Raw genomic sequence first — 27722 nt, 5'->3', positions numbered from 1 at the left:
AGGAAGGGGATGGAGTTCCAGAGAGTAGAGGCAGAAACCCTAACCCCCCCCCCCCCACCCGATGGTAAGCAGGTCATGCCGGGGGTGGGTGGGGTAATCATTTATTAATTGACACAGACTGGTTTGATTTCAGCTGCTTTTTATTGTCGGTTCCCAAAATGATGTCACGCGCACGACAAGTCACGACACGAAAGCCCTCAAATCACAGTCACAACCACCACCACCAGCACAAAATTAACACGACACACGGGAAAATCCCCGCAAGGCGCTTCGAGACTCTTCCCCGAGGCGATCGCACGCCGGCACTTTATTGATTAAAATTACTTTTGATACAGAGCCTTTCCCGTCAGCCGGACGCTGCGGTGAAAATCCTCCGACACAGTCACAGCGCAAACCCCCCCCGTGGAGCTCAGTGAGGCGGCTTGACGTGAAAAGGCGCCGTATCAAATGCGAGGGCTGTTGTTGGATGTGGTTAGTCAGAGCGTGTTTAAGTGGTGCATCCAAAGTCCCGCAGGGTGTCTGAAAAGTCTATCAGGTTCTCACAGAGGCTTCTGTAAGTCCGAGCCTGACACTCCTCGTTGTTCGGCCACCATTCCACCCAGGTCCCCTTCGTGACCACGTAGGTCATTCTGAAATTAAGATATTTTGTAACCCGTGAGGATTGACCGGGCATCGCCTCCAATTTGTAACTGGACATTGCAGCCATGGATGTAGAGAATTACATGGACATGTGGATAAGGAGGCGTGTGGATCAGGAGGAGTGTGTGGATCAGGAGGAGTGTGTGGATCAGGAGGAGTGTGTGGATCAGGAGGAGTGTGTGGATCAGGAGGAGTGTGTGGATCAGGCGATGGATGGGCTGAAAGGCAGAATAGAAGCCAGAATTTGCAACTCACCCATTTTTCATCGGCCACAGATCTTTCTGAAAACCCATAATCAAATAATCCTTGACCTGCAGATCCACCACAAACGTCTCTTTGCAGCTGGCGTGTGACACCAAGAACCTGTCATTTCCCTCCACCACCTCGTCACTCCCTGTAAGAGGAATATTCACAGCCGGACACCATGACTCATTTTATCTTTGCCAGTGATGGGTTTCTCAGACACCCGGCTGATCACAGTGATAATAATAATAATCCTTGCATTTGATATAGCGCTTTTCACGTCGGGAGGACGTCCCAAAGCGCTTCACAGAACACACTGTAAAGTGAATTGACTGTATATTTGTGGGGGAACGCGGCAGCCAATTGCACACAGCAATGTCCCACAAAGTGTCGTAGATTGAAAATGACCAATTTATTATTGTTTTTGGTTTTGGAGGGATTATTATTAGGCTCTGTGTGGAGTAAGGAAACTCGCCCAAGGTTTCGCCCTCTGCCTGGAATTGAACTCAGGTCTCTCACTTGCAAAGCGAGTGCTCTAACCACTGAGCCACAGGACTCCACATGGCTTTCCCTGTCCCTCAGACACCCGGCTGATCACAGTGATGGCTTTCCCTGTCCCTCAGACACCCGGCTGATCACAGTGATGGCTTTCCCTGTCCCTCAGACACCCGGCTGATCACGGTGATGGGTTTCTGCGCGAATTAGACAAGTAACAATTTGAACTGCTGATTGTCTCACCGGCTTTAATCACTGTCAGGACTTTGAAACTGTAGTAATCGTAACCCTCTTTTTCTTCCTTATCGAGGAATCGTATCTTGTAAACTAGAAATCAGTGGAAATTATAATTATTAATAACAATGCTTCAATTGAATCCTTGCGAGGCACTTTATAGAGATGTCCTGCAAGGCACTGTATCAAACATAAGGACTGTTATTTAATACAGCACCTTTCATGTCAGTGAGACGTCTCAAAACCCTTCACAGAATTTACTGTAAAGTGCAGTGACTGTGTTTTTGTGGGTGAACATGGCAGACTATTTGGCACAGTGATGTCTTCACAAACAGCCGTTGTAATGAGTCTCTGATTTTATCTTGGGGTTTGTAAACCAGAAAACTAGGGGAAAGAGAGAAACTAAACTCCCTTCTCTTTTCGAATAGCATCACAGGAGACATCTCTAACATCCACCCGAATAGGCAGGTCAGTTTAATGTTTCATTCGGATGATGGCGCCTCCGACAATGTGGTGCTCCCCCCAGCGTTGCACCAGATCCTCGGGTTTACACTGTGAGCTCAAAGTCCCCAACGTGGCATGTATCCATGACCTGACTCAGAAGCAAGAGTGTGAGTGACTGAGCCACGAGGTGGGATAATATCAGACAGTTGTTGTCTGACAGAAAAAATAATTACCAAAATCAACTTCCGGAAGGCAGGCCTGGTATTGTCTCATATCAGCAGTTATCGATCTGTCGTTTGGTTTCTGTAGCGAAACACAGTTTTCTATCGGGAAGAATAGAAGAGAGATTAATATCCTCACATCACTGTGGTCAATGGGTCCAGTTTTTCAGTTAAATCTCTCCAAAGGAAAGTGACAAGAGGGTGTTGATTTACAATAATTTGTAAAGGAGCCAATGGGGAGGTTAGGAAGTTTATTTTCCTACTTTTGCTCCCACTCCCCCAACATCTCTCCTGAAAGGGTACTTTTCACAATGTGGTGCTCAGCCCCCAGCAACGCACTGGAGCCTGAGCCTGGACTAGATGAGTTCTAACTCCCCTTTCGTATGGGCAATCTTCTGACTCGGAGGCGAGAGCGTGACCCACTGAGCCAAGTTGACAAGACCAGCGCCCAGATCGAATCTTTACACAATGGGACTGATGGACAAAGCCATCTGAAAACTCACAGTGTTCAAGGAGAGAGAAAGTCTGGATTTATTACCTGCTGCACATCTGCAGATCTCGTTGTGACAAATCTTACCAAGCATGGCGTTGCTTGCCTTTAAGTTGTAGAACGATGTGCAGCTGTTTGCTGAGGATATTAGAACAAAAAAGAAACATAAAGCATAAATAGACAGTTTTTATCAGCTTCCCCCTTTGGCAAATCACTCCCTCCCTTGTTTCGGTCAAGGCCCTTCTCAAAACGTATCTTTTTGACCGCGCTTTGGGTGGAATATGGGAGCTGAGGTGGGGAGAGGCGGGCAGAAGGTCAAAGAGACGCATATTGAGCCAGGCCTTGAACAAGATGGTGATGTGCGGGGTGGGGTGTCAGAGAGCCTCCGGGATGGAGTTTCAGATATCTGCACTAAACTTCATTCGCCATTTATCAGCCCAAGACCCTTTGCTGCCTCCTCAGGTTCTGCAATTTTTCCCCTAACTTGATGTCATCTGTAAATGTAAGTACCTCACACTGGGTCGGTGAATCCAGATCATCAATGCGTGGGGAGAGGGAGGGTGGTGAGGGCTCTGGTATAGAGGCACCGGTCCTGTAAATACTCACCTGAATCATAGTATTCGTACACCTCAACTGCAGCTGGTTGCATGAAACCAACTTTAAAGTACTGATGTGCTTTAAATGCAAAGCAAGTGTCTTCATCACGGGAGACCTGCGGGGGTTTCCAAGCAGAAATATGAGCAGACACTTTGGGCTGATGGTTCCTTTACAGATTATTTTTAAGGGGTTTAAGGAAACCCAATTGGAGAATTGTAATTATAGCTCCAAATATAGGACAAACCCCACCCTTCCGCCATCGTCCCTCACAACCAACTACCTCAAGGCACAGGAAGCGACGTCATCAGTGAAGGGCAAGGGCGGATGGGGGCACGATAAACCTCTGGTTACATAAATAGTTTTTTTTAAAAAAATAAGAGGAATATTCGGTAAAAAGATACAAATATGTGTCGTGTCTTACTTTATCCGATAAATAATCAAGGAACTTTTGCGTGATGTATCTTTGTTGAGTTCAAACTTTGATATGTACAGATCGACACCAGTTGAAATCTGCAAAGAACCCACAGATCAATAAAATATATCAACTTATCAAACAACTTGTTATTTGTGACTAAGATCATTACTAATACATAGATACATAGACATATAGAAACAGGAGGAGGCTATTCAGCCATCGAGCCTGTGCTGACATTTCCAGTTACCCGCCCTTGTCCCATATCCCTTACCACCCGGACCTAACAAATATTTATCTACCTCCATCTTGAAAAGATATTGTTAAGATATTCACCTTCAAATTACAGCATAACTTACCTGCCGACAAGTACACTTAAGGCATTTTATAGAAAGCTGCCATATTCTCCGACTCGCTTAATAATAACCCTTGCATTTGATTCAGCGCATTATCACGTCATTGAGACATCTCAGTGCTTGCTTCACAGGATATACTGTAAAGTGTATATTTTGTGGGCGAAACGTGGCAGCCAATTGCACACAGCAGTGTCCCCCACGCAGTCGCGGATTGAGTGACCAAATCATTATAATTGCTTACTGTAGGATAAACAGAGGCATGTGAAATAAGGAAACTTGCCCAAGGTTTCGCCCTGCCTGGGAATCAACCCAGGTCCTCTTGCTTGCGAGGCGAGTGCCCTAACTAACGTGCTACAGCACTCCACTGAACAGTGAAGGTCTCCTGACGTGAAAGTCACTGGGCCAATGTGAGGAGTGTTATTATTATAGTGTTAAAATCCTTAGACTGCCCATCAATTTAGAAATGCAATCTTACCGCTTTCAAATCATCCAAATCCGGAGAAAATCCCGTTAACATGGAAATATCCGCGATGGTCATTGTCACCTCTTTCTCTTCCAGATTCCTAAACAGGAACACACAAAGCGTCTTGGTCGAATATCTCAAGAGGCCGAAGTGAAAAAAAAACAGCCAACTTCTGGATCGGCTTCCTGGTCGCTGCCGACATGACTTCCTGCACACAGGCCGGGGTGACGGGGGCAAACCTGACCATCAGGGAGTCGGACGTTTTCTTTAGAGCGAGAAGCTGGCTGGTCGGTGCCGGGAGTTGGGGGTCTGAGTAACGGGCTTAGAAAATGCATTTATAAGGCAGCAATTTGAACGCGTTAAATTGAACTCCCCCCTGAATTCACGCTCAGGAACTGCTCGGCCGCCCACAGCGCTGTTTATTGTCAGGGGAAATATTGTACAATTTGGTCATGTATTGATTAATATTCAGTCCACTTACCGTGCACACACGTTTATCAATACAGAGCTCAGGGCGCCTTGTGGTTTTTTTTCTGTAACAATGTAAAGGAAGATTCTGTTTGTACGGCATATCCACCCTCCACTTCCCGATTCCGGCTCCGATTTATCCCGAATGTGATGCCGATGGTGCCTCAGATAATGGCCATTTTTAAATTTTGGTCACTGGCCATTTCCATGTACTTCTGGTCTCAAAACTGGGCCCCTCCTTCCCTCCCTCCAAGTGTGTTAACCACTACGCTACAGGACTCCCCTCCCTCCCTCCCTCCCCCCCTCCCTCCCTCCAAGTGTGTAACCACTACGCTACAGGACTCCCCTCCCTCCCTCCCTCCCTCCGAGTGTGTTAACCACTACGCTACAGGACTCCCCAATCCTTACTTCTGATGCTATAGGAACACCGACGCTGACACTGGTCGGATACTGTGGTGCTTACCTGGAAAAACCTCTTCCACAGTAACTTGCAAGTCAAATTTCTGGCACTCCTTGGCTTTTTCAGTCAATAAAGCGTTGTAAATGGTCGTCACCTTCAGGGAAAGGATGTGGGAGGTTCAGTTACAGCAGAAACTTAGCCCACAAATATATCAGGTTCAGATAATTAGCAAAGGGGGAAGATAAGTTTTTTTTTTAAAAATGCTGAAATGAGGGGCGGGCGATCAGCTGGAGCTGGATTTGTGATCTCTAAGTCCTTCCCTTCTCCCCCTCGTCCATCTCAGATGGGCTTCCTCCAGTTGAATGCCAACAAGATCTCTTGCTTGGCTCCCGTCAGCGTCTCCATACCTCGGGCATCACCCTTCATGGATGCCCTCTACACTCGCGCAGCCAATATGGAACCTCACCATCCTATTCGACCCTCAATTGTCCTTCATCCCTCACATCTGTGCCGTGTCCCGCTCCACCTTCCCCCACCTCCGCAACATCGCCCGGCTCCGCCACTGTCTCACACCGCAGGCCCGAGACCCTCATACACACATTCATCACATCCAGGCTCGACCACACAAACTCTCTGCTTGTCGGCCTCCCACCTCTACCTCCACAGGCTGCAGATCATCCAGAACTTTGCAGCCCGTGTCCTCTCCCGCACCGGCCTCTGTGACCCTTCACCCCCATCCTCGCCCGACTCCACTGACTTCCCATCACATAGAGGATACAGTTCAAGATCCTGGTCCTCATCATCAAAGCCCTCCATGGCCTTGCTCCTCCTTACCTCGGTGACCTCCTAACCTACTGCCAACCTGCCCGATCCCTCCGCTCAGCCGATTGTATTGTATCTCATTCCCACCTGCATCCGACAATTCCCGGAGCCTGGAATTCCGACACCTGGGATGAGAATTCCTCTTGAGAAACAAACTCATGAATAGTAAATTTCCCTGAACTAACTGAACTCACTGTTAGCATCCCCTGGCCTTGACCTGTCACTGCGACAGTGAAGTTTTGATTGATGTTGATCTGGAACATAAAAACATAGAATATTAAAAGAGTCAGAACCCCCCCCATCGCAAAGTGCTTCACAAAGCATAGTGACTGTGTGTTTTGTAGGCCAACACAATTTTTTATGTTCAGTAATGTCCCGCAAACAGCCAGGAATTTAATGCAAATTTTATTCGGGGGGGTGGGGGAGGAGGATGTTCCCCGGTAGGTGATCGTTAACATCTGCCTGAACAGAGCAGAGAGAGAGCTCTGTCTCAATCGAAGCACAAGATTGAATGCAACAGCAACAACTTGCGCCCCTCACTCATGCAGAGCGGGGTGGGTCCCAGAGAGCTGGACAGTGGCAGAGTAGAGCTCCGAGCCGGTGGGAGGTGACCGTAAGCCTCAGGTCTTCAGGCGCGACCTGTAGATGGGTAAGGAAGGGGCAACGCATTGTCCCAATGTGAAAGGCACGGTGTAAGTGTAAATTATATTATATAAGCACTAACCTTTTCAGATTTCGCTACATACACATTTTCTGTGTTAAAATGCCAGGAATGGAATTTTGCCTGCCCTTGATGGTCAGGGTGACATCCATATTGACAGCTTTGGAATCGGGCATTTGAATCAGGTATGCAGCAAGAGCCTGCAAACCAACAAAGGTGGCCTGAGAGAGAGAGAGAGAGAGAGAGAGAGAAAGAGTTTCATTAAACCATTTCCAATCAGAAGAGACTGGCATTATTTTAATTGCCATTATCTCAAATGCTCTGGGATACTTCTCTGCATGAGGAGCGCTAAATAGATGCAATATTTTGTCCTCCCGACGTGAAAGGCGCTCTATAAATGGAATCTTGTTGTGGTTGTTATCTATTGCCCGCCAGTAATTGTCTTCAAATCTTATCCATGATCTCCACCCGACCTCCGGACCTGCTTCAACCCTGTTGACCAGGCTGTTCGATTCGCTCAGTGAACTGGCTTCTTCCCCATCCCCTCCCAAACACACCCCATTGGGCTTTCAACTGTTCTGCTCCCCAAGCCAGAGTCCCACCAACTCGCTCGCACTCTCCCTCGTTCAACGTCTGTCTCAAGACTTAGCCCTATAACCGTGCTTGTGGTCATCTTTCCCCTATCCCTCCCCAGCCTCAAACCCACATCCTTCTGACCACAGCGATGAGAGGGTGACACAGGCTGAGCAACCCCACCCCTCCCACCACGCCCCGCCCCACCCCAGTGTTATTTTTTCGATGTCTTTTAAATTAATTCACTTTATAATGGAAAAACAAAACGTAACCTGGGTGGATTTGAAGCCGCCACCATAATCTCTCTTCGCAGTCATCCACCTCACGATTTTACCAGTTTGCTCGAATTTCTCCAGTTGCAGTAATGCGAGCAGAGCGTATCCTGTGGCTTCGATGGTGTACATGGAATTCTCCTGATTGGCTTTTGCCCAGTAGGTTCCATCTAGAACCGAGAGGAAGGTCCAGGCGAATGGCAGGGAAGTTCAAACAGAAGCAAATTAGAGGGGAACCAAATTAAAGGGGGAACTGAATTACGGGGGAAGCGAATTACAGGGGGAAGCCATTGTAAGTTTGGAGAGTAATTATACGGAGCAAAAACACCACCTTGTAACTGGGGTTCGCCCAGAGGGAAAGAGAAAGAAAAAAAAATTTACCCTCGGAGGCGAACTTCATCAGAATGTCGTCCTTGTGTATCCCCAAGAGCGACAAGGCGTAGGTAGTGATGGCCACGGAGTACGCGCGGGTCAGCTTGGCAATACGGCCTTCCAAATAGGTACCGGCTTTCTGGATGCTGTTTTCATAACTCTGGAACGAATGTCGACGTAAGATTATTCATCGTTAGTTAAAATCGAAATGAAATCAAATCATCCCATCGGGTCCCCTTTCCAACCCGGGGCTTGGCCATGAGAAGGATCATTGCTGAGGGTCAGGGTTCACTGCTCCTGGGCCCTCCACTGGTTGTGAGGGGAGGTCAGGCCCATCAGTGGTGCCCTCTACAGTCCAATCCCTTTTAAGATATCCATCCATTTCCCTTCGGAAAGCTAATGTGGATTCTGCCTCAACCACGGCTCCCAGCAGCACGTTCCACATCCTAGCCACTCGGGGGAAAAATACTCCCCTTTTACTCGTTTGCTAACTATCTTAAATTGACACCCCTCCAGTCACTGACTCACCAACCAATAGAAATCATTTCTCCCTTTTAAAGCATTTTAAAGACCTCGATCAGGTCGTGCCTCAACCTTCTTTGCTCCAGCAGAAATAGTCCCAGTTCCTCCTGTCACTGCTCATCAGCCAAACCACTCATCCCGGTTATCAATGCTTGTCGGTCCCTTTTCCTGGGAACAATGTTAAATTGTAATACTGAAATACATTACCCCTATGCTTCTTGAGCAGAGATCTTTGGCCTCAATCATTGCGATAAGAACAAACGCAGTCAACGAGGCATCATTTTCAGCCCCGTGCACTCCTCCCTAGAGAAATCGGTTAAAGTGTTACGGTAACAATCCTCGCATTCGATGACGTGCCCTTACCCCTCGCGACCGACACCTTAAATCTCATCGTCGGCTTTTAATAATAATAATCTTCCGTTTGATACAACAACTTCACACGTTCACAAAGCGTCTTAAAGCCCTTCACAGGGATGTAAAGTGTGATAACTGTATGTTTTGTGGGGGGACATGGCAGCTGATTTGTGCACAGCGACGACACCACGAATCACCAGAGTGAGTAACCAACTTTATTTGGGGGGGAGAGGGGTGGGGAATTGTGTGCCCGGACACCGGGGGAGAGAGAGAGAGAGAGAAAAACTCCCCTTGTCAAGTGAAGTGACTGTGTATGTTGTAAGCAAGCACAGTGGCCAATTTGTGCAAAGCAACACCTGGCACACAGCCCTGAAGTGAATGACTTTATTTGGGGGGCGGTGGGGGGGGGAAAGAGGGAAGGGTCGTGTTGGCCATGACACTTGGAGAGAGACAGACAGACAGACAGACAGAAGAGCAAACTCTTTTCCCTTCTCTTTTCCAACAACACAAACAGGGCACAGATGGGGAAGTTCAGTTCAACGTCTCATCTGAAGGGTCAGGGTCCCTGATGTGTGGCACTCTCTCTCTCCCCAGTTTTATTTACCTGCATTTCGAGGTGAATCACAGCTGCGTCCTCCATAAAGATCCCGTCAGGTTTCTGTTTCCTTAATATTAGCCACTTCAGGTCTTCGCACAAAACCTCAGCTTTTATTGAGATCAGACTTTGGGCCATTGCAAACACCTTCGCCACATACGCGGTCAGCCTGGCGAGACACAGAGTCACAATTAGCCCCACGACCCCCGCAGGGGAGGGGAATAGAGGGGTGTAGGAGAGGGGAATAGAAGGATTTTGGAGTCCTGTAGCTCAGTGGTTAGAGCACTCGCCTCGCAAGCGAGAGGACCTGGGTTTGATTCCCGGGCAGGGCGAACATTGGGCAAGTTTCCTTACTCCACACACCTCTGTTTACCAGCAGTAAGTAGGAACCCGGTTGTTAGTCGATTGGCGGATCGCTTTTCCGGGGGTAATAATTCCTTCAAAAAAATATTGAATTGGGTCACTCAATTTGAGATGTCTCGAAGTCGTGATAAGGTGCTGCGTCAAATACAACAATTATTATAAGGACATAGGAGAGGGAAATAGAAGGATATAAGGAAAGGGGAGTAGGCGCGGGGGGAACTGATGTGGACGAGTTGAGCTTGGCGGCCTGTACAAACTGCAGACAAGACTGACTTGACTGACGTACCAGGTGCTGGAAGGGCGGTTGATGAAGGCTGCATACGATCCTCCTGGCTTGCGAAAAGCCTGCTGTTGAGTGTAACCTACAGTTGAGAGCAAAACCAAACTTTACTGTAACACAGGGCCTTTCACATTGGGAGGATGGACCGAGAAGCTTCAACAACCCTGGCTGTGCACCCGAGCTTGGTTTGGGAGACGAGGTGAGTGGGGAAAGATGTGAGTTGGAACGACTCTGGGATGGAGCTTCAAGGCGTGGGACAGAGGGGCTGATAGCCTGACCAGGTGGCAGTGAGGTTATAATTGGTGGAGGACGTTGGCTGATTATAATGTAGTGAAGTGTGGCAAATGTGGAGGAGGAAGATTAGGAGAACAACAACAACTTGCATTCACACAGCACCCTTCACTCAGGGTAGCGTCTGGGAACACTTAACAGTGGTGGAGTTTGAGCCCGAGTGGGGAGAAAGGGAAGGTGACTGTAGACGCAGTTGAAGAGAGAAGCCTTCAGGCCGACCTGATGACAGGCAAAGAGGAAGTGAAGCAGAGCAGTTGAGGCTGGGGGTTCTCGCTGGTGATCGCCTACCTTTCCTTATGTAGGTTAGCGCAGTCTCTCTGCGGTCCAGGCCCACTTTATCCCACTGAGCGGTTTGGTCCAGGTAATGAGTGACAATCACCCCGGGGGTCATGGAGGCCATATTCTGCTCGCCACACCCAGTTGGCTGTCGGATTAGATGTTTCAGCCTACTCCCATCAATAGAATTTTCAATGGTCTCAGCCAGCACGCTCCCTGTTTTGTTGGTTCAGCAGAACAAAAACAACAACAACTTACATTTACACAGGGCCCTTCACAAGGGGTAGAGTCCTAGTGGCTGGGGTCAGACTCAGAGCGAGGGAGAAGGGGATGGGGCCAGGGGACTGTAGGCACAATCAAAGAGGTAAGTGTTAAGGTGGGAGTTCGATAGATAAAGGGGTGAGGCAAGCAGCATAGACTGTGAGCTCCAAGTCCCCAACTTGGGGGGAGGGGGTTGAACCCACAACATCTTCAGCAACAAGAACAAATGACTTTACACAGCAACTTTCACGTTGGGAGGACATCCCAAGGCGCTGGACAGTCAGGGATTTGGACCTGAGCTAGGGGTTGCAATCAGGAGGGCTTGGACGGCAGGGAGAGGAGAGTGGCCGAAGAGGTAGGTCAGAGGTAGGAGTGGGCCAGGCCATGGGGGACATTGAAGGTGGGGACGAAGATTTTGTACTCTATCCTCGGGAGGATGGGGAGCCAGTGGAGCTGGGTGAGGGTGGGGGTGATAGGGTCATGGAGCCTGGTGCGGGAGAGGACACGAGCTGTAGAGTTCTGAATGATCTGCAGTTTGTGGAGGGAAAAGTTGGGGAAGCCGGCAAACAGGGAGTTAGCACGGTCCAGCCTAGATTGATAAATGTGTGGGCAATCTTTTGGTTCAAGAGGCGAGAGTGCGACCGACTGAAACACAGGCTGACTCAACCCAAGAGACTCTTAAACGTCAAGAGATTTGTGAAAAAAAAGTCACAAAATGTCCCTCTTTTTAACCTTGAAAGCAAGACAGGTCAAGCGAAGTCTACCCTGGGTGCCTGTACCTTGTACACTGATGAAGTCTGGGCTCTGTGTTTGGAACCACATTATCTGGGATTCTATTATCAACTGGGAATTCTTTACGTACACCTATTGAAGAGAGGAAGGGAAAATAAATCAATATAGTTTATATATTTTTTGATGATCATTTTCCAAACTGTGTTGGCCTTGCATCTCATCTCTCCCCCACCCCTCCATCACCTCGAAACATCTCAAAGTGCATTGTGGAGTCTTCCCTGTGAAGTGCAGCGAGTGCTTCCTGTTTCGACTCTCTACCCCTCCTCGCACCCTCCTTTCCCTCCCCTCATCCTGACCATTTCCCCCCTGCTCGGGTCCTGACCCAACTGTCCAGCGCCTTGGGACATCCTTCCGACGTGAAAGGCGCTCTATAAATGAAATCTTGTTGTTGTTGTTGTTGTTTCTGGGTGCAACGTGCAGGAAGTGATGTCAGTGGCGACCCACCATCGACAGCCGAGCCTTCAGTTCTCATGCCCCTTGACCTTCGGAATTCTCTCCTTCCACTATCCTGTTGCATGCCAACCCCCAACTCCCCCACCCCCTTCTTTTCTGTCTTTAAAGTCTCTTTGAACGTGCCTCATTCCCCTCCCTTTGCTCAATGTCTGACCCCATCCCTGTGAAGTTAGGCTAAGTGAAGGGTACTGCATAATTGTAAATAAAAATCAAACACACCTTGAGGATCTAATGGGATAGTCTGCACTCTTTCCACCTGTTTGCCCTCGGCCTAAGAAAAAAAATACATTTGTGTGAGTTCCCAGTTCTTAACTCGTTTCAAAGACAGAAAGATTAAAATTATTTGGGGGATTGTTGGCCAGTACATTGGGGAAGAGAAACTCCCTTCTATTTTCCCAATAGCGCTGTGGGGATCTTTAACATCTGCCTGAACAGAGCACAGACTGGGAGTCAGGTTTCTACAGCTCATCTGAAGGATGAGATCCAGGGGCTTCACCCACTGCATTGAACAGTCTCTCCTGTGAAGCGTTCAACACATCCACATGACGTGAAAGAATCATAGAATCATAGAATTATACAGCACAGAAGGAAGCCAATCGGCCCATTGTGTCTGGTGCTATCTAAATCAACCCCACTCCCCCTCGCTCTCCCCATAGCCTTGCAAATCCGTTCTCCCCAAATATCTATCTACATATCTCTTTTCATGTGGGATAAAGTCTCGGATCGCATAAACAATGATGCCAAGCCGGGGGAGAGAAGGGCGGTGAGTGTTGGCATGGTCGAGGAGGAAGGCGTTCAGTCATGACCTGAAGACGGACAAGGAGGAGCCGAGGATTCAGGATGGGAATGATGGAGATTCGGAGTAAAAATACAGACACTCACCACCACACGAAGGGTCTTCCTCACTCCGTCACTGACAAAAGCTTCATAGACAGAGGCCTTTATTTCGATTGCAATATCTCCAAGCACCAGAGGGATGATGGTGTAGAACACGGCTTCGGAAGACTTTGGGTGAATCTCAACCGTCTGTTTGAACCTCTTCTGTGGTGTTGCCCCACTGCAGATATGTTCATTGTATGGAAACTCCACTTGGACCTGGGAACAAGCAGATTAAATGCAGGTCTTTTTATGGGGTGATAAATAGATACACAGAAGGTACAGCTCAGAAACAGGCCATTCAGCCCATCAAGACTGGCTCGGGTTTATACTCCAACGATGGAGTGTTGATCCTACATCTTATCCTTAGTCCCATATCTCAGCTTTTCCCCCATATCCCTCAACATTGCCTCCAGTCTTTTTTTAAGGGGCACATGGTTCCTTCCCCAGCTGGCTGCAGCAGAGAATGCCACATTCCCACCACTCTCTATGTGAAAAAGTTCCTCCTCGTCCCCGTTCGAGATCTCCCGGTTCTGATTGTAAAATAATGCCCTGTACCCCTGGAAATAATCGTTCCCGTCCATCTTATCTAAGTCTCCCGCCATCTTATATATCTCTATCACATCCCCACTCAGTCTTCTGATCTTCAAAGGAATATGTAATAAAACCAGTAATCCCTACATTTGATACAGCGCCTCATCACACCACCGAGACACCTCAAAGTGCTTCAGCGGGATACACTAGAAAGTGACTGTGGGGGATCTTTAATGCCTATCTGAACTGGCCACAGTCGGGGAGAGAGGTTTAATGACTCAATCATCTAATTCCCAGGCCAGAGTGCTACAGACTGAGCCAAGCTGACACCTACATTTCTATAGAATTGATGACTCATTTGAAAGATCGTTCTCTCCAGTTCCTAGATTCAATTCCACTTTGTATTTTGTGGTAACATTTTGTATTTTACTTTGAAATAAAAATCTTGAGTAAGAACAAAACTTACTTTAATCTTCTCGGTGTGGTAATTGTTAAAGAATGGCTTTGATTTCCACTTGCTCGTTCCGTATGACCGAATAGGGCAGACGAAGATCAATGAAAAAGTCTTTCATCACTGTCATCTCGTAAGAATCAGACACACAAATACCTGTAGGATACAAGCAGGTCGGGTCAGACCACACTCGTCCCTGTCAAACGTTCATTCGTTCAAATACATTAATAATACCCCTCACATTTGATACAGCGCCTTTCATGTCTCAAAGGGGTTCACAGAATTCACCGTCAAGTGCGAGTGACTATTTCTGTAGGCGGCCCATTTGCTCATAGTGACGCCCCGCAAACTGCTGTGAAGTTGACGAACAATTTTTGTTGGCGGTATTGCTGGCCAGGACATCGGGGAAAGAAACTCCCTTTTCGTTTCGAACAGCGCCATGGCGGGGGGGGGGCTGGGCGGGGGTGGGGGCGGAGAGAGGGTAATCTTTAACATCTTTAACAGACTGTGTGTGGCGGCTGAGAGTTGACGTGTGGCACTGCAGTGCATAACACTCCTCAGAAATATATTGTAGCCTGGACTGCGAGCTCAAAGTCCCAGACGTTGGAGGGGGCTTGAACCCATAACCTTCCAAATAGATGGATTTTTTTTGGGGGGGGGGGGTGCAGCAAACGTAACAGTGTGATGTCCATACCTTTATCCTGTGAAATACTGACCGCCTGCACCTCCCAGGAAGTAATAGAGTCTGGCAGGTGACCTGGTATTTCTTTTGAAGCATAGCTGATTAAGCAGAAAGAGGCTTATTTTCAGTGGACATTTCCACAGCGACATTACCACACCTTGCATTTAACACAGTACAAGTGGGTAGCGCCTCAGAGCGCTTGACAGTGGCAGAGCATGAACGCCGAGTTGGTGGGAGGTGACCGTAGACACAGATGAAGAGGAAGGTCTTAAGGAGGGATCCGAAGATGGACAAAGAGGGGGCGAGGTGAGGGGGATGGAGGCAGGGAGTTCCAGAGTCTCGGAGTATTGGCTTTAAGCATGGCTGCTGATATTGGAGCAGAGGGAACCAGGGTCGCGCAGGAGGCCAGAGCCAGCTGAGCAATGGGAGTGGGTAGAGGAGCGGGATGTGAGCAGAACCCATGTTCTTTTGACCCAAGAGGCAAGGAGAACAGAGAAGACAGGCCAGAGGTTACAACTTCTGATAAATAAACAGGGATTTTAAATGAAACAGATACCCACCCTTCTCTGTCAGTCTCCTTGGGCATGTCGTACAGGTACCAAAGCCAGCTTTCTCTGAAATTACTTCGGGCGAAAATATCTTCATACAGACGATAACCTTGATCATCGTCGCCTGCAAGAGATGAATGGGGGGGAAAGGAAAAAAAGCTTGTGGGACCACGCAGGAATTTGGCACTCCCTACCCACCCGCTTCCTTCCTCAGCTCCCTCCACCCACCATCTCCACATCCCCCTCTCTATAATAATAATAATCCTTGCATTTGATATAGCGCTTTTCACGTCGGGAGGACGTCCCAAAGCGCTTCACAGAATATACTGTAAAGTGAATTGACTGTATATTTGTGGGCGAACGCGGCAGCCAATTGCGCACAGCAATGTCCCACAAACAGTCGTGGATTGAAAATGACCAATTTATTATTGATTTTGGTTTTTGGAGGGATTATTATTATTATTATTAGGCTCTGTGTGGAGTAAGGAAACTTGCCCAAGGTTTCGCCCTCTGCCTGGAATTGAACTCAGGTCTCTCACTTGCAAAGCGAGTGCTCTAACCACTGAGCTACAGGACTCTCTCTCTCTCTCCCCCTCGCTGTCCACCCGCCTGCCCTTTTTCCTGCCCCCACCTCATCAATGGGTGAGCATTCAACCATTTTGCCTTCCTCCCCCTCTCTGTCCATCTGTTTCCTCCCTGCCCCGACCCTCAGCCTCGACTACATTGGTTCCAAGTCGCAGGCCGGCACAGTATCATGTACTTACTTCGTGCTAATGTCATCATACTACTTGCTTCTAATTTCTTCCTTTGCTGGTAAGCGTTGCAGCAGTCCAGGAAGGCATCAACACATTCACGGCTTTGCTTAATGCGTCTTGCTCTGAAGGTACACGAGTAGGCCATTGGAATCGACTTCATTCCATCCCGACAGCATCTCAGTAAACGTTTGAGTACTTGCTCTCTAAAAGAACCAGAGACACGGATACAGTCACCGCAGGACACGGATACAGTCACCGCAGGACACGGATACAGTCACCCCAGGACACGGATAGTCACTGCAGGAGCGGAGCGGGAAGTACTGAGATGCTTTTAGCCCCCTCCCACCACAAGAGGCAAATCCACAATCGGCCGATGAAAACGGCCGCCTTCTGGGTGGTCAGGTCACCGCTGACCTGACTTCGTGCACTCAGCACAGGAAAGGAAGGGAGGTCGGTAATGAGCTGATGAGCTGGCCGGCACTGAGCAAGTGGTGGAGGCCATTTGGCCTAACAGATCTGTGCCGCTGTTGATATTCCACACAGCCCAAGCCCTACTGGGCCTCACTATTCCCCTCACGACTGAGGCAAGATTCCTCTTATATACCTTTGGATCTCCTTAGCTTCATGAGAGTGAGCGATCGACGTTTCCTCTTCTGTATCTGTTTGCACCCGAGTTCTGCAACAAACCAAAGCCAACTTGTCAGTCTGATATGTAATGATAACGTGTTGTTAACCTGGTTCATGGTTTGCACTTCATACAGGCCCAGTAACATGCAACCAGTCTCCCCAATGAGCTTCTCTCTCCCGGTGACCTGGCCATCAATCGCTCATTCACTCCATGGCTGTTTGCGGGACATCTCTGTGTGCAAATTGGTGGCCATGTTTCGCCTTCAAAATACACACGAGTCCCCAGTATGGGTAGTTGAGGCCAGGACACTGGGGCTCGTTTAAATGGGATAATGGTCGGGCGGGTGTGCTGCTGGGATGAAATTAACGGGGTCAAAGTGCCTTCATCCAAACTAATCTTGATAACAATAATCCTTAATCCTAATCCAGTAATTGATGAGACCTTGTGAGATAAGGTCAGGGGCGCTTCTCAGTGACTGGAGCGGTTGCCAAGTGAGGGAGAATAGGGCCGACGGGGGAAAACTGGGAATGGAATTGAAGGGGAAATATCTGAACCGAACCTCTGTGCAATCTTAATTTCAATGGCATTTCCTTGACAGACACTTCTATGTTGAAAGAGTTAATAATAATAACAATCCTGGCATTTGATGCAGCGCCTTATCAAGTCATCGAGATGTCTCAAAGCGCTTCACAGGATACACTGTAAAGTGGAGTGAGACTGTGTGTTATGTGGGCGAAACCCAGCAGCCAATTTGCAGGCCACGTCCCCACAAACAGCCACAAAGTGAGCGATCGATTTTATTTGGGGAAATGATTGGTTGGCCAGGACACCGGGAGATGTCTTTAATTGTCCATCTGAACAAACAGATTGGACCTCGTTTAGACCATGTGATTCCACTCCCGTGTTTGACCTCACAACGAATTGTCAAAATGTATTGTAAGTCCTAGCGAACACTACCTGTCCGTGTGGTCGACTTGAACCCATTGCTTGCTGTGAAAGCTAAACCTGCATCACTAAAAACACCAAAGGCATCAGGCCCACTTCCTGCTGTACATCCAATGTCGCTCTCCTCTACTGTGCTCCAGATCTACAGGGAACACACGCGGGAAGTTTAAAAAAAAACATTATTCATCACAACAATAACAACAGGTATCTTGGCATTTTGATACAGCGCCTTTCACCGGGGAGGTCAGGATGGCGATTCAAAGCACCTCCAGGACATTATCCCGAAGCACAGCAATTTGGCGGAAATTTGGAGTCAATATCGCACAAAGGTTTTTTTTTCTGAAGGAAGTTCGACATTCTGTCAGCAGAAGACGATAAAACTATGCGAACCGGACGGACATCAGACTCTAGTTCCCAGAATAGTGTAGCGGGATCCTCACCTTGCTCTGAGTCAGTCTGTTTTTGTTATTCAGCACGTAGATGGCTTTATCCACAGCCACAAGACCAAACTTGGCTCCTGAATCGCCTGTTACTTTCAACTTGAATGCTTGACGTGGGCTATAAATCTTCTTATTGTCCCCTTCGTTGGCCCCAGTGATTTTGAGCTGTGTAGTAATAATAATACTGCTTGTAATTATCATAATAATACTTAAGTTTGATACAGCGCCTATCACAGCTTTGAGACATCTCAAAGCGCTTCATAGAATATACAGTGAAGTGGAGTGACTGAGTGTTTTGTGGGCAAACGCAGAAGCCAGTTTGAGTACAGCAGTGCCCCACAAACTGCCGTAGAGTGAGTGACCAATTTTATTTGGGGGATTATTATTATTATATTTTATTGAAGGAATTATTACTCCCAGAAAAGTGATCCGCCAATCGACTGACAACCAAGTTCCAACTTACTCCTGGGTAAACAGAGGTGTGTGGAGTAAGGAAACTTGCCTAACGTTTTGCCCTGCCCGGGAATCGAACCCGGGTAGTCTCACCTGCGAGACGAGTGCATAGGATTTTGCTACAGGACTCCTGAGGCATCCCACCCCAGCAATGCATTGGAGCGTCAACTAGACCAAGGTGATTTAAACACCACACCCAGCCCGGCCCGCAAACACGGTCTGGAGCTCTGGCTTGGTCTGACTCGACTGGGAGAAAAAAGCATCACAAGGCATCATTTAGCAGCAGAACCTGTCAATCACTTTCAAACCGGTAACTGGATAGGCAGAGAGACGGAGAGAAATGCAGAGACATCAACAACAACAAAATTACATGTATAGAGCGCCTTTCATGTTGCCTTTCACGTTGGGAGGACGTCCCAGAGACATGAACAAATAGGGAGAGTGAGACAGACATAGAGATAGAGAGACACCCCATACAGACAGAGATACAAAAACATATGCAGACAGACAGATAGAGACACAGAGAGAGACACACACAGACCGAGCGCGAAACACAGAGACACATACCCAGCCAGAGAGAGAGTGAGAGAGAAACACACACAGACTGAGAGAGATACACAGACAGACACACACACACAGAGCGAGAGACACACATACACACACACAGAGAAACACATACAGACAGAGATACACACACACACAGCCAGAGAGAGAGACACACACACAGCAAGGGAGAGAGAGACACACACACACACACCCACAGAGAGAGAGACAGAGACACACACCCAGAGAGAGACACACACACACACACACACACACACAGAGAGAGACGCACACATACACACAGATACACCGAGAGACACAGAGACAAGTACCTCATTGCTGGTTGTATTATTGTTTTAAAATTTGTCTGAATTTTTAAATTGACTAACTAAGGTTTGCAATGTAACCGAAATGAAGTGAACTGAAGTAATACAGGCACACAATTCAAACCAGAGGACTTCGATAGGATTCTTTGTTTCAGGAAGGGAAACGCAAAAATATTGCTTATTGTGAAGAGTCAAAGGGACAGTTCCCAAATCCAGCATCCGGCCCTCAGCAGCCAAAGGGTTGGACCTCCTTCACTTAGACTGTGTGATTTCAAGTCCCGACGTGGGGGCTTGAACCCACAACCTTCTGACTTAGAGGCAACTGAGCCAGGCTGACACACAGAAGAGGCAAACAAGAGGCTGTAAGAGTCAAAGGGGCTCCAGATGATCAGATATCATGGCAATGAACATGCTTCCCCCCACCACCTCCTCCAACTTGGTGGCCTCGGCAAGGCATCAAATAATTACCTCTCGTATATGGCCCCCACGAGCAACGCCCCCCCCCCACCACCCCCAGCATAACAGAATATTTACCGATCCCATGCATGTGTCCTTCACATCAATCGAGATGGAATCAGCCACTGATTCAAATTTCCCTCCCACAGCTATGTAGTAATAAGCCACGAGTCGGAACGATGGGATCAGCGCACTGGTGATCGGAACCGTCATCGTCACCACGGTCTGCCCCGGGTCCTTTGGCTGCTTCCCAACTTTCACGATCGCCCCTTTGTTCATCAGCTAAAGCGAGAGGAGAGAGAGCGAGAGAGAGGAAAAATAATTTGAGGAACAAAGATAACAACCGCCCGCCACCCCCCCCAGAAAGAGGATTTTATGGGGTAAAGTTTGCTTGATTTTTACTATTTTGATACAACGCTGCTTCACATCTACACGGTGGTCTTCCCGAGGGGCAGCGTCACTGAACGCTGCTTAACAAAGCCGAGGGGAGAGGAGAGGGGAGGGGAGCGCAGGAGGGGTTGAAGAGGAAAGCCTTCAGAAGCAATCTGAAGACCGGGAAGGCGGTGGTGGGGCGGGAGGTGGAGGGGCAGAGGCAGTGAGTGACAGAACAGGGTAATACTGGCTGAAAACACACCTCTGACACACAGGGGGTGCAGGTGACCCGAGCTGGCCAAGGGCAAGGGCGCGTGCGAGTGTGTATGTGTTGTTTGTGTGTGTGGTTTGTGTGTGTTGGCAGATGGATGAGGTAGGGAGGTGCCAAGGCGTAAAGTGATTTCTAGGCGAGTGTGAGGAGGTTCTGTGACAGGGAGCAAGTGGTCTCTGTGCTGCTGGGGGCGCGGGTGAGGTCAGGAGTGGCAAGTTTTACACCAGGACTGCAGTCACAAGGCACATACGATATAGCTGATGTGCTTGATCTTCTCGGTAACGGCGGCAGTTTCTTTCGGAACGTGCAGATAAACGATCAGGTTGTCTCCATCTGTCACTTTGGGGTTGATGTGCAAGTAATTGTTTGAGTTAAACATCGTTTTGTAGGCTTTGGCAACCATGGAGGCCGTGGCTTGACGTTCGTTTGGGAGCTCTGGATCTTTTGTTGTAACCTGCACCACACAATGGAAGGACAGAGCCAAGGGACAGGTCAGGTCAAATGTAACTTAAATGCTGCACTGTAACTGTACAACTCGAAATAAGTCCAATAATCATTAATAATAAGTCTTGTATTTGATTCAAGGCTCTTCATCCGAATCCAATTTCATCCCTCCACGACACCCGCCCTACCCTTCCCCCACCCCCACATAACAGCATCCAGCTACTTAGTAAAAGGGTTCTCAGTCTCCTGGCCTCAACCCTGGCCTGGAGTCCTGCAGCTCAGTGGTTTACAGCATTTGCCTCGCAAGCGAGAGACCTGGGTTCGATTCCCAGCAGGACAAACCTTGAGCAAGTTTCCTTACTCCACACACCTGATAATAATCCCTCAAGAAAACAAATAAAAAAAATTTAAAAAATTAATAATCTGGTCACTCAATCCACGACTGTTTGTGCGACGCTGCTGTGCACAATTGGCTGCTGCGTTTCGCCCACAAAATATAGTCACTTCACTTTACAGTGTATCCTGTGAAGCGCTTTGAGGCTTCTCGAAGACGTGATAAGGCTCTGTATCAAATGCCAGGATTATTATTATTATAAAAGAAGAAGCAACATTAACAAAATTACACTGCAAAGCGCTTTTCACGTCTGGAGGAGGTCCAAAGGCACTGGAAATAGTAAGTGGTGGAGTGCTTACGGTTATTTTGATAACTGTTGACGATCCTGGTGTGTTGATAACCATTCTGGCTTTCCCATTGAGTCCGGTGATGGATTCGCTGTGGGCCGTATCATGACTCCCAGACAATTCGATTCTTCTGGCTGGGGTACCGTCAGGGTTTGTGACAGAGACCTTAACAACAATAACAACAACTACTTAACCTTTACACAATGCTGTTCACATCTGTGTCGGGATAGTGGTGGGGGCGGAGTGATCATAAGTGTGGTTGAAACAAGATGGGCTTTAAATTAAATTGGGGGGTGAGGGAAGAAGAGGGAGGAAGGGGCAAGGTGGTGAGACTCCAGGCTTAGTTTTTTGGGGTAACTGCATCCCAGCTATAAGGAGGTCAGACCAGGAGCAGAGTGGAGTTTGAGCCGGGAAAATAAAAGGTCCAAAGTTTTAAAAAAAGCAATTATTAATAAAAACACACACACACACTACACACAGCCCCATACACCCCCACACCCACCCTCGGCACTAAAGCAAAAAGGAAAACACAAAAAAGGGTTACGTTTACCATGAAGTCAAAGGGTATCCCTGGTTTGTAATACTCTGGTGTTTTAGTGAACAGTATTACGTATGGAGATTTGACGATTTTGGTGGCAGAGTTTTCTGCTTCTACCATATCACTTCCTGGAAGAAACAAGTGGGGAATTAGAAAAGAAACTTACAAAGTGTAAGCAGTTTATAAAACAATTGGCTGATTCACCCACGCAAAGCGGAAACCCATCCCATGATCAACCGGGTGTCTGACCCACGCGGAAACCCATCGCCGTGATCAACCGGGTGTCCAAACAGTTGCAGGGTTTACCTGTGCGGGTTATCACGCTGACAATGACGTAGATCGAAAATCCAACAAGCTTTTCCAAGGGACCCAAAGCCTCAGATATTGTGTTACTCTCCAGAAAAACCGACGCTTTCCCCTCAATAATCTGAAAATAAACACACACGGTCAGACGGGTAAAAAGCTTTTAAATTAATGAGAACACACAATCCCTGCATCTGTCCAGTTCTATTCACATCCTCGAGGCATCTCAAATGCTTCACAAGATTTTACTATCGAGCGCAGTGACTGTGTGTTTTGTGGGCAAACACAGCAGCCGATTTGTACAATGACGTCCCCCAAACAGCTGGGAAGGTTACGGGTTAGCTGTCGGTGTTGTGGGGCTTGAACTCACAACCTTGCGAAGGGGCAGCAGGATGGACCAGGGCGTGACTGTTGTACTCACATCGGTGGACTGAAGGGACGATGGGATTAGTACTTATCTTTGTCCGTCACCACCCCGAAGAGAGCGAACGCACGGCCTTCTATGGATTCGCCATAGGTGTATCTAAATAAATAAATAAATAATAATAATCCTTGCATTCGATAAGGTGGCATTCAAATCACGAGGAAATCGCTTCACAGGATTTACAGTAAATTCAGTCACCCAACGTGGCAGCAAGTTTGTGCTCAGGGACCTCCACACGAAGTGAGCAACTTACTTTATTTGGGTGACTGCCACCCAGGACACTGGGAGAGAGAGATCTTACCATCAGACGGGGAGCTCGGTTTAACATCTCATTTGAAGGATGGCACCTGCGGCAATGCAACACCCCCCCAACCCCAGCACTGTATTGGAGCATCAGCTTAGACTGTGTGATTCTAAGACCTAATGTGGGGCTTGAATCTGCAATCTTCTGACTCAGAGGAGAGAGAGAGAGCTGCCCCTGAGCCTGGCTGACTGACAAAGTGTAAACCCTAAATTCGGAAGTGGGGTGAGGTGAGCACGGAACAGAAAGCAGATTTCCTGTCTGCTCTCTTCTCCCCGACAAGCCCACTGACCTAGCCTTGATGTCCACGTCCAACTTCACGTCATCCACGTAGAAAAAATGCTTCCTCGGTTCTAACACGACCTCGAAGCTTGGGAGTACTGCGTGTTATTGAAGAGGAAAGTGGTATTTTTAGGCTTACAGTACAACACAAATTTTAAAGTGCAGTGACCACATGATTTGAGGGCAAATGTGGCAGCCAAGGCACGCACAGCGTGAACAACTAATTTTTACTTGGGGGATTGTCGGCTACGACACTGGGGTGCGTATGAATGTGTGGGTGTACGTGTGTGTGGGGGGAACTCCATCTCTTTTTCAATAGCGCCACGGGGATGTTTGAACATGAACAGGCACCGGTGGTGGTGGGGGGCAGGTCAATTCCATCAACAGTAAGGGAGCAAATGGTCGACTGCTTTGTTCAGTGGGATCCCTCACCGTATTCCTTGACCTCGAATTCCGTTGTATAATTGTAGGTCTCATCGGTATCATACTTTGCTACAATTTTCCAGAACCCAAACCTGGAAGTAGAAATGAACCGACATTTAGTTAAGAAAGAATAATAATCCTCATGTTGGACACAGCGCACTAGCGGGTCGTCGAGACATGTGGGAGGAACGCAGCACGTCTTCCAAACAGCCGTGAAGTGAACGAACGATTTTATGAGAGAGAGAGAAATTCCCTTCTCTCCTAGAGTTCCTAGACGTTGCCTCCGACATGCCGGGGTGTGCACTGTGAGCTCAGGACTCAAACCCACAACCTCCTGACTCAGAGACGAGAGAGCGCGCGAGAGAGCAACAGGCTGAGACTGCACCGTGGTTAATGACTGGCCGAGCAGCGTCCCCTCTCCATCAGGGACAAATTTGGGAAGTGCTACTTACTGCACCAGCTCTGGGATAGCGAACGTGCCCGTGCTGATTCCAGACGACTTCATTCTGCTTTCTTTATTTATCTGGACCTGCTGCACGGTGACACCCTGTGGGGTCTGAGAGGAGGAACGAGCTGTGAGAGTAAGCAGAGATCAGGGCTCCACTAAACCCGTTGAGGCACGGGGAGGAGGGGTGGGGGTGAGGGGATGGGCAGAGGGGCTGACACGTGGACAGGTACATGACGTCAGAGACCTTTTCATAGCATCATATAATTATACCTCGGTGACAATATGTCCACTGTTAATATACAAAATCTACGTGAGAATATATCAGGTCAGAGCCTTACCAAAATTTCAACAGTTGCCTTTTTGTTGTTTGGCTTCAGATCCCTGTCCACAGTGAGCAATCGGTAAAGCACTAAGAATGGAGACCAGAGACACAACGACAGAGAAACATTAATTAATTCATGCGCATTTTGTGTGTTAGAATATAAATCCCCCCCCCCACCCCGGGGTTTATTCAATACACCCCAGAGGGAGGGAAGCTATGCTCCTGCGTGAAGGAGTGCATCTGAATCTTCTCATTTCAGGTTAGTGAAAGCCCTGAAACCCCACCCCTAACACTATCCAGAATTAGGTAAGCAGAGGGTGCCACCACCCTCGAGGGGGAGAGCGAACAATGTGATTCCATTCCCAATTCCACGTGACAATTATAGAATTCTTGGGCTGGTTTGGGAGACAAGTGACAGATTTCCACGTGGATGAGAAACATGGCCGATTGCAGTAACGGGTTTCCTCGTGTGCGGGTGAGACACTCGGACGGGTGACCAAAAATAATTTGCTGAAGGAGTTACCGTTTTGCAATGGTGTGTAGATTGGTTTATCAGTCTGGAGGAACAGGTGACCAGTTTCGTATAAAAGAAGAACTTCTCGGTTCAATTCGAAGTTTGGGAACCTGGCGTTCACGATAACATACTGTTTAAATCTCGTTTTAGGAACCCGATCAGCTGGAATCTGGGCAGAAAACAGGTGGAAAGAGATACGTCATTAATAATAATCCTCGCATTCAGTACTGCGCCGTAACCCGTTGAAATGTCTCAAAGTGCTTCGCAGGAATTCACCGGGGAGGAGAGGCAATACGTTACCGAGGTGTTGAACCCACACTACCACATTGAAACAGGGTTGGTCACCTAAACTTATAACTCCCTTCGCTCAGTGGGGCTCACCTCCGCTTTGTGTCTTGTGCCCCAACCTCGGGTTCAGGCTTTCAGCCTATCTGCCCTCACCCTCTGGAGTTCCTGCTACCTCACCCCTTTAAGGTCCGTCTCAAAACTTTATTCTTGGCCGCTCTTTAGGTCATTGTTTCCCACCTTAACCCCCACCCCAGCTCGGGTGCAAACCCTGGACTATCCAGGATCTTGGGACATCTTCCCGATGTGAAAGGCGCTGTATAAATGTAAGTATTAACTTGCGGTTTACGTCCTCAGCTGATTACCTTGATTTCCACAGAGGCCGGGTTATTATCTTGTGAGAGATGGACTTCGGTAGAAAACAGAATTTCAGACTTGGCAGGAAAGTCTTGGACACGGATTTGCACTTGAAAGGCACTGCTTGTGTCATGAGATTCCACAACAATCTTTTCGAAGATGTCGACCCTCAGGAGATTTGGAGTCGTTAGAGTGTAGCTGGGGAAAGACAACAAATTAACAGGTAATTAATATAATTACAGTAAAACTCCTGGTAACTCCTCAACCCTGGCTTAACTTGTCACTACCAAGTAGTCATCGTGCTGTCAATATTTTGGCCGTGTTTATTTATGCATTTATACATATGCCTAACTCACCCACTCTGGATAACTCGTCAGAGCCCTTTCATAGCATCATAGAATTATACAGTATGGAAGGAGGCATTCGGTCTGCGCTTTGAAAAGAGCTTCCAAATCAATCCACTCCCCCGCTCTCTCCCCACAGCCCTGCAAACTTGTCTTCCCCAAATATCTATCCATTTCTCTTTTGAAAGTTGTTATTGAATCGGCTTCCACCAGCCTTCCAGATAGGTGTGACAAGTTATCAGTTTACTGGACTACTACTAATAACTATCTTTACATTTTATACAGCGCCTTTCACATCAGAAGGATATCTCAAAGCGCTTCACAGGTGTTTACTGTGATGTGCAGAGACTGTGTAGTTTGTGGACAAACTCGGCAGCCAATTTGCGCTTAAAAAGGCATTCCCGCAAACAGCCCTAAAGGGAACGACTACATTTATCTGGGGGGGATTGTTGGCCAGGACATTAGGAGAGACAGAAAAAAAATCTCCCTTCTCCTTTCGAATAGCGCCACGGGGGATCTTTAGTGTCTGACTGAACAGGACACAGCCAGCACGGGAGGGTGGGGGGTAATGTTTCAGCTTCACGGCTATTTGCAGGGATGTCACTGCACGCAAATTGACTGCCCCACTTGGTCACAAAGCACACAGTCGCTCCCCTTCCACAGTAAAATCCTGCGAAGCACTTTGAGACGCCCTCCTGACATGAAAGGCAGTGTATCAAATGCAACGATTACTATTATAGGAAATAGGAATATTAATACTTACAGTGCACCACATTGGGAGAAAGCAGTGAAATACGTCCACAGGACCAGATACAGACATGTCCCCTTCATGGTGACAGACTTTCACTGGGACTAAACCTCCCCAAAAATCTTGTCAGTTTATATGTGGGAATGATATCTATTAATCTTTAACATTGGAGGTGGATTTGCACCATTCGTTTTATCTGTGAACATATTTATTTAAGAGTTGATCGCAATCCAGCGGACAAGGCGAATTCCAGGAAGCAAACAGTTTTCTGGCATGAGGGACGGTTTGACCTTGTCTAATCATACAGTGAACACCTGATATCTCTCTGCTCCAAGGAAAAGGGCTCAGTGGCGATTTATCAAGAATGGCAACTTAGGCAGATGTATAAATTCATAAACAAACGCGGCCAGGATATTGGCAGCACGATCACAAGTTAAGCCAGGGTCGAGTTATCGGGAGTTACACTGTCATAATAATCCTTGCAATTGTGACAGCGCTTTATTATCTCATCAAGATGTCTCAAAGCGCTTTGCAGGGTGTTACTGTGACTGCGCGTTATGGGGATGAAGGTGGCAGCAGATTTGCACACATTTGACATCACCGTACAACAACAACAACAACAAGATTCCATTTATAAAGCGCCTTTCACGTCAGGAGGACGTCCCAAGGCGCTGCACAG

General features: G+C 47.9%; 1 protein-coding gene across 1 annotated transcript; it reads right to left on the bottom strand.

The window, feature by feature from the left end:
• Positions 1-122: 122 nt before the first annotated feature.
• LOC121851669 (complement C3-like) lies at positions 123-27141 on the bottom strand. The gene is given in 44 exon segments (XM_042345735.1): positions 123-629; positions 895-1033; positions 1621-1704; positions 2289-2378; positions 2815-2904; positions 3373-3533; positions 3785-3873; positions 4607-4694; positions 5076-5127; positions 5526-5616; positions 6479-6538; positions 7009-7067; positions 7070-7166; positions 7791-7960; positions 8172-8322; positions 8892-8987; positions 9643-9802; positions 10283-10358; positions 10856-11073; positions 11884-11968; positions 12569-12620; positions 13232-13444; positions 14226-14256; positions 14258-14366; positions 14905-14990; positions 15453-15564; positions 16205-16466; positions 16795-16871; positions 17781-17910; positions 18209-18373; positions 20065-20268; positions 20880-21083; positions 21767-21919; positions 22305-22420; positions 22599-22719; positions 22966-23066; positions 23069-23118; positions 23613-23700; positions 24035-24117; positions 24478-24581; positions 24812-24882; positions 25319-25478; positions 25960-26149; positions 27059-27141. Coding segments are annotated over 44 exon segments (5148 nt in total). The 5' UTR covers positions 27127-27141; the 3' UTR covers positions 123-487.
• Positions 27142-27722: the final 581 nt, after the last annotated feature.

This window comes from Callorhinchus milii, unplaced genomic scaffold (genome assembly GCF_018977255.1).
Source record: "Callorhinchus milii isolate IMCB2004 unplaced genomic scaffold, IMCB_Cmil_1.0 Scaffold87, whole genome shotgun sequence".
In the NCBI taxonomy this organism is placed as follows: domain Eukaryota; kingdom Metazoa; phylum Chordata; class Chondrichthyes; order Chimaeriformes; family Callorhinchidae; genus Callorhinchus; species Callorhinchus milii.
Note: the sequence above shows the minus strand (reverse complement) of the source record. Positions and strands in the feature narration are given on the sequence as shown.